This window comes from Triticum urartu, unplaced genomic scaffold (genome assembly GCF_003073215.2).
Source record: "Triticum urartu cultivar G1812 unplaced genomic scaffold, Tu2.1 TuUngrouped_contig_5997, whole genome shotgun sequence".
Lineage (NCBI taxonomy): Eukaryota > Viridiplantae > Streptophyta > Magnoliopsida > Poales > Poaceae > Triticum > Triticum urartu.
Window position 1 is genome coordinate 1 of NW_024116719.1, and position 7615 is coordinate 7615.

Genomic DNA, 7615 nt, shown 5'->3' on the forward strand with positions numbered 1-7615 from the left:
GTAGGGAAATTGTGTACTTGTGCTAACATGATCCATGGATAACTTTTGCAATCAGTATCCATACAATTTGGAGTTCTGCTGATGGTTAGTACTCGAATTAAACATGTTTTGTCTCACGAATTTGGATGCTAGCTAGTCATGACTTGCCTCATGGATCGGTCTCATTGGGCGGATAATGAATGTTGCTGGGTGTCCTTCAGTTATTGGCACGTAGAGGCTTTGGCTTTGTTGGACATCTCACATCTGACTTGCTGGACGCATACCAAGGAGCAACAGTAATGTGAGGTGAGATCACGAACAATAACTACAGTACTTATGATCAACCAGGTCCTTCTTATTGACAAATTATAAACTAGACATATTGACAACCTTCCATATTTGGTTTATACCAACAATCAAAACGCAGATCAAAATAGCTTCCCTTCTTCTAGGGAAAATGTTGCAGCAAGCTGTTTTTGAGGCTGAGGCAACTTTCCTGTATGAATGTTCAATTATCCGCCGTAACATGCACGATGAATCCAAATTTAAACTAAACAACATTTCAAAGGAAACAAAAAGATGGGCATAATTTGAATATATTTTTAGTGTAACTCCAACCAACACATGTATGATAGTCCTGCGAACTGCACATCAATTAAACACATATCACAATGGAGTTAACCAACATAACCCATGTACAAAAGCTTTGAAGAAACCAACAAGGAATAACAAAGAGGACTGGGTAGAGCTGGTAGGGTAGTAGATAGAGGAACACTTGGGAAAATAAACAAAGACAATGATACTTCAGGACGAGTGTGGTGGTTCCTCCAGCTCCACAACAGGTTTCACCAAGTTTGGATGCTCGGCAAGCTGGCTTTCAAGTTGTTCCTTCAGTGCTTGAGCGTTGGAACCGTTCACTAGCAAGACTTGCTTGAGTTCTTCTAGGTTCTCCAGGCTAGAGAACTGATATGTCGGCGATCCACCGCAGCAGTCAACCTTGAGCAGCTCGAGTTTCTTCATTGTTTCTGATCCAAATTTCACATGTAAGCTGCTGGAGCTGCCACCAGAAGCAATATGGAGGACCTTGACCTTTTCAAATGAGTGGTCCTCAAGTCCATTCCTAATGACATGGAAATGAAGCTCGCCATCTTGAAGCTGCTTGACCCGAAGAATACATAGCTGTGGCAGCTCGCCAAGGAGCGTCATGTCATTTTCTGTTAAACTGTCCATCTCCAAATCCAATTTTTGGAGCTTGCTAAGCTGGCCGCTCCCCTCTGGCAACTTGTTACCGAGTCCATACAATTTAAGGCTCCGCAGGTTCTTCAGAGGCAGGAGGATATCATCCAAGCAGCCTTCAATGTCCATCTGCACTGACAAGGAGTCCAGATGCACATGAACCGAGATTGCAGAGAAGAAGTCTTTGCTGTTATGTTTGTTGATGCCGGACACTCCGAGCTTCCGCAACTGGCTGAGCTTCTTGATCTCTTTGATGGCAGCCCTCCCCCCTGAAGCAGCGACATTGACAACACCGAGCGTGTGCAGCCCTGTCAGATTCCCAATTTCCCCGGGCACTTGAACACCAACTAGTTGACGGCACCTGCAGAAATCGCGCAACCAGCAGGATGAAGCAGGTAGTGCTGAGACGGTGGTGCCACGGCCGGCACGAATGTATTGCAACTTCTTTAACTTGGTGATGCTCGCAGGCAGGGTCACTATGGAGGTGTCCCTGACGTCCAAGGTCTGGAGCTGCCTGAGATCCCCTAATGAACTTGGTAGATGATCGATCTCAGTATGCCCTCGTAGAGAGAGGAACTTGAGGCGACACAGCCGTTTCACTACCTTCTTGAGATCGCCAGTCGTTATATCTGATGTTGCATCCTCCAGATCAAGGACCCGAAGCAGCTTCATACGCTCAGATATGAAGAATGATTTCCACTTCCCAAACACTGTGAGTGATCGCAGCCGTGAGAAGTCGATGCTCTCAAATACAATTCTGTCTCTGTCCCAGTCGTCCAATATGACGAGGTGACGCCCTGTGCGCTGGGTGGTTAATGCACAATTACCCCCCAGCTCAAACACAAGGTTTTCTTCTTTCCGCAGCGGGATGATGTACTCACGGATGAAACTGTTGAACTTGCACAAGGCCATCTTTCTGTCATTGAATTCCGCGGTGGTGACTAGCTGTGGTACCTGCTGTATCATGCTCAGATCAAGGAGGTCAGAGAATTGCCGCTCTCCGTTCTCCTCTGCAGATTCTTCATTGTCTTCCCTGGAGTAGCTCTCTGCAATCCAGCGCCTTATTAGCCGCCTCCGCCTTATGATCTGGCCTTGAGGAAAAATTGACATGTAGAAGATACACGGCTTGAGAGAATCTGGGCAGGTACGGAAGTAGGAATGCATCCAACCAAATAAATCGTGTAGACTATCATAGTCCGGCTCGGTCTCCAGGTGGTGCATAAGTCTCCGATTCAAAGCAAGAATTGTATCCATCCGTGTGACTGTCTGTTTGGCCAGTGCACATGCTATAGCAACTATCACTTTGGGAAGGCCTCCACACTTCAAAATTAGTTCTTTAACCTCCTCAGCTTCACACCAATCTACTACAGAGGATGATGGATCTGCCGATGGTGTATCCAGCTTGAGTGAGGATGATGGATCCGCCAATGGTGTATCCAGTTTAAGTGAGGATGATGGATCCGCCGATGGTGTATCCAGCTTGGGTGAGGATGATGGATCCGCCGATGGTGTATCCAGCTTGGGTGAGGATGATGGATCCTCCGATGGTGTATCCAGGTTGAGTGAGGATGATGGATCCTCCGATGGTGTATCCAGGTTGAGTGAGGATGATGGATCCGCCGATGGTGTATCCAGATTGAGTGAGGATGATGGATCCGCTGATGGTGTATCCAGCTTGAGCGAGGATGATGGATCCCCCGATGGTGTATCCAACTTGAGTGAGGATGATGGATCCCCCGATGGTGTATCCAGCTTCAGTGAGGATGATGGATCCGCCGATGGTGTCTCCAGCTTGAGTGAGGTCTTGCGTACCTATGATTCCAACAATTTTGGATTAACATGGAGTGGATTTGATATTTAAGCTATAAAGTGAGTTATCTACAAAATACATGGCACGTGCATGGTAATTCATAAATTAATTTTACTATTCATTATATGAATACAAAGTTATAAATGCTAATATTTTAGGGACATTGACATTGTCTCCCTGACATTGCTTACCAACTTCATAGTAAGTCGTTAAAATCTAATGAAATAGAGACAATATTAATTTCTATTGTCATTGTTGTCCACAGTCAGTCAAAGATTCAATGGATATCATATTTCTAGGGTCCCGATAACCGCCACACATATGGTGTATCGGGTAGTTGTGCCACACGCCTCGTGTGGCATGGACAGCAACCAGCCCACACACCTACGTGTGGGCAAAACAACTAATGCCCACACACATCTTTTTTCCCCTCCTGAACCCTCTCACATGCGTGCGTGTGGGCGAAGTTGATAACGCCCACACGCCCGTATGTCAGGCCTCATACCCTTCTGGTCCCGCCCGCGACGCGTGACGCCCACCGCGCGCCCGCAGTTGCCATGGTCCAGACCCTCGTCCATGTTCGTTTATCTGCAGTTGCCATGTCGCTGAACTACGGTTGCCATGTCGGACAACTGCAGTTGCCATGGTTGCTCAACTGCAGTTGCCATGTATGGTCTGATCTAATGTAGTTGCCATGATTTCATAACTTTAGGAGTTGCCACATACTAACACTAGGCAGTTGAGAGAGTTGCCATGTGCTCACAAGCATGCTAGGGCAGTTGCCATGTAAAAAGGAAGAGTTGCCATCTGCTTACGTGCACGTTAGGGCAGTTGCCATGTACGTGCACGTTGGGGCAGTTGCCATGTACCATGCAAAAACACATGGCAACTCGGTAAAAAGACAGTTGCTATCTGCTTACATACACACTAGGCAGTTGCCGTGTACCCTGCAAAAACACATGACAACTCGGGTAAAAAAAGAGAGTTGCCACCTGCTTATAAAGCACACTAGAGGCAGTTGCCATGTGCGCTGCAAAAACACATGGCAACTAGCAGCTTACGTGTGGGAGAGGAGACGGGCGTATGGGCGAGATGGCAAATGCTCACACACCAGCCCTTGTGCGTGACTAAAAACTGGTGTGTGGGTGAATTGCTAAACGCCCACACACCGGCCCCTCCATGTGGTAAAACGGATGTGTGGGCGAACTATGTCACACACCACACACACGCCTTGTCCTACGTGGCACAGAAAATCAGCCAGTTTGTGTCAAGATTCGTGCATATAGTACTGGACGATGATGGATGCGTGTGGTCGAGATGGTCAACGCCCATACGTGTGGGCGTTAACATTTCCGTATTCCTATGTACTCCTACTACTCTCATTATCCCCAAGTTATATATGTACTACTCTTGCTATGTACGGAAATATTAGGAAAATTATAAAATGTGCTGCTACTTTCTTATACCATCGCTCGGCGTAATTATAGAAGGTGCAACATAATGAGCCGATGGAGATTGGGGCAAAGAAGTTCGTGTGGATTACTAGGGAGTTTATGTCCTGGTCTTGACAACATGCTGGTGATTTTATTCTGTAAAGAGTGGATTTTATCGACTCAAAATGAAGTATTAAGGGGATACAAACACATTGAGCATACACCGAGCCCCTGCAAAACTAAGATGCCCATAGTCAACATCAACACACACAAAAAATCATGCTGGCAAAGAGCAAACTCATTCAAGACTGAAGTCATTCGTAGGCAGATGGAAAAGAAGAAAGAAAACTCTCAAGTGATCAAACTAGCGGTGGACAAACTACAACAATCTGCCCCAACATTTTCTTGACATCACAAGGACAATGGAAGAAGTTCTCCAGTAGCAATGCCTCCAGGAATGGAACGACGCTCAAGCGCCGCCATCGCCGGATCCAACCATCGAAGCCGGATCATGGATTTTCATCCCGAATATCAAGTCTTAGTAAACTCCAAGCCATGCCTTCAAGAAGGTAACAACGCCGAAATGCCACCATTGCTCGATATAACCAATTAGGGTCAGACCTAGGGTTTTCACCCCGGTGCTCAAGACCGGGACTTGAGAAGCACCACCATATCAAAGTCATGCTGTGTTGTCACCTCCACTTTCCAAAAATCCCGGTGGCGGCCATCAGGTTGATAGACTTATGAGTATTTAGAGTAGTCTTGTTTAGCATGATTTGTCTCGTTTTTGTCCATGTTTGTGTTCTTGCCATGATCTTGCCCGCCCTTTGGCAAGATCAAAATTTCATTTCTTTATAATGAACAATATAACAAGGTTTGCCATATATATGCATCTAAGGATTTTCGGGCTGGTTATAATAAAATCCTATATTTTCTAGAAAAAAGAAGGAAGATGTGAGGATTTATTTTGGATGGCAAAAAAGGCAACTATAGATATGCATATTCCAAATAACAAATGATTATGTTTTACAAAGAATTTTAGTGCAAATGTTGTCTCAAGTAGAACATCTAAGAATGCTGTTCCATAGAATTTGAAATGAATATGTAGTGAGTAGTGTCTTTAGGCTGCCAAAACCAAGCTGGCCAAAACAACTCATGAATGTGGTTTTGGTATTGCGGAAAAAAAACGCCTGCACCGAATTAGGTATCATCAGAAATCATACCTCCTGTTTGAAGAGATCAAAGGCTGCAGCAGCTTCTAGACCTTTGACATTGAACACGAGCTGTCTGTTATTTGCACAGTATGTGGCAATACTTGCTTCAGTTGTAATAACAATGATAACACTCTTAGAGGATCTAGGTACCACGGATTTTTTTATCAAATCCCATTCCTTTTTGTAGCGTATACCATCAATAACAATGAGGCAACGGTCTTGTATTAGAAGCTGGTGACACTCTTTAATGGGATCTTTTTCTGAGTGAAAATCCGAAAGTAAATCCTGACATAAGTACTTCAAATTGAATGGATGAGATACATTCACCCAACAATACCTATTAAATAGTTTCTCTTCAGGTTGCTTTGTGTCATCAATATTGCACAAGTCTCTGACGAGGGCTGACTTCCCCACACCTGCTATCCCCCAGACAGACATAACTTGGGAAGATGACATACGTGCAATTGCTGGATATTTACGAAGTTCGTTCATTTGTGACTCACGTCCAATCAGGATTGAATCCTGCACCATTGGTTTCTTGCCTTTATCTTCGTCGCCACTACTAGAACCCTGTACATTTATATTTGTTGGGAAAGGTGTTAACACCCAAGGACCAATTAGAGAGTGGAAAGGTACACATCTAATACTCCCTCCAATCCATATTCATTGTCGCTGATTTGTACTAAATCAGCAACAATTAATATGGATCGGAGGAAGTAAGTAATTACTCGGGTGGTTTAAGAAGATAATGCCATTCTTTATAAATAGAATAATGGATATGGGCGATGATTTGCACAAGAGACACCTACTGTGCCATTTACCTAAACAAGGAGTAACACAAAATTGAAAGGTAATTTGAAATACTGATATGTTTCAGACTTGCGTACCTTCTTGAAGAGGGCACAAACAGAGTGCTCGGGTGAGAAGTGCATCAACTCCAATATCTGGTAAGAATCGCCAATGCACAAGCATGCCATTTCTGACTCCTTTGTGGACACAATGATGCGGCTGGCGGTCTTTCTGTGAGGAAGAAAGGTCCTGATAGCATGCCACTCTGCCATGTTTGAGAGATCTTCCAAGACAACGAGGTACCTCTTCTCTGTGACCAGCTGCTCGAACTCCTTGAGGAGATCTGATTGAGATTGGGTGGCCTGATCCATCTTGGTGAGGACTTGTATACCTATGGCGCTTGCTCCTTGTTCCTCGAAAGAGCTTTCAAAGAACTGAGCCATCAAGTTGCGGACGAAGTCATGTGGATTGAACGGATGCATGAGCTTCACCCAGGCCCTGTAGGTGTAGCTATTGCGGATCTCTGAGGCATTGTAGGTCGTCATGATGACAGATGTGGTCCCATGGTTGCCTTCTGATCCCCACACCGAGATCACTTGGAGGTCACTATTGGGATGACCATCTTGAGTGATCAGCTGGGTGAGATCCCCTCGGCATTTCTGCCCATCCGCGGCATCCCTTGCCTTGAGGAGCATATCGAGTGCTATTGCGCTGGAGACTCCTTGTTGTTTCTGCATCATGACCAACTTGGAGGCAACAGAGCCGGTGATGTTGCTGTAGCGCAAGTAACACTTGCTCAACTCGTCAGCTCTGCCCTTGAGCTCTGCTAAATCCTCGACGGCCTGGTCCAGTGGCAGCGACCGGCCCGCCCGTGCCAGGATAACGAACTCGACGCAGTCTTCGAGGTCATAGGCCAATTCACGGACGTGCCTCACCCAGGTCCTCACCATATTATTCATGATGCTCTCCTCCTTGGCGACGTCAAGGAAGGACTGAATCATCTCGAACTCGAGAGTGATGGACACAAGGTCACAGTGCGCCTTCTGCCGGAGCTTGGTGTCCTCCTCGATCGCCGACTCGATCTTGCTGATCGCCCCCACCACCACCGACTTCGCCAACCCAACCGCCAGTCGGTCCACCATGATGCTACCTCT

The 7615-nt window shown here is 45.9% G+C and overlaps 1 protein-coding gene across 1 annotated transcript; it reads right to left on the minus strand.

The window, feature by feature from the left end:
- Window positions 1-546: 546 nt before the first annotated feature.
- Window positions 547-7615, minus strand: LOC125529990 (disease resistance protein Pik-2-like; the record flags this gene model as incomplete). Its single annotated transcript, XM_048694406.1, is given in 3 exon segments — window positions 547-3027; window positions 5682-6242; window positions 6560-7615. Coding segments are annotated over 3 exon segments (3849 nt in total). The 3' UTR covers window positions 547-783.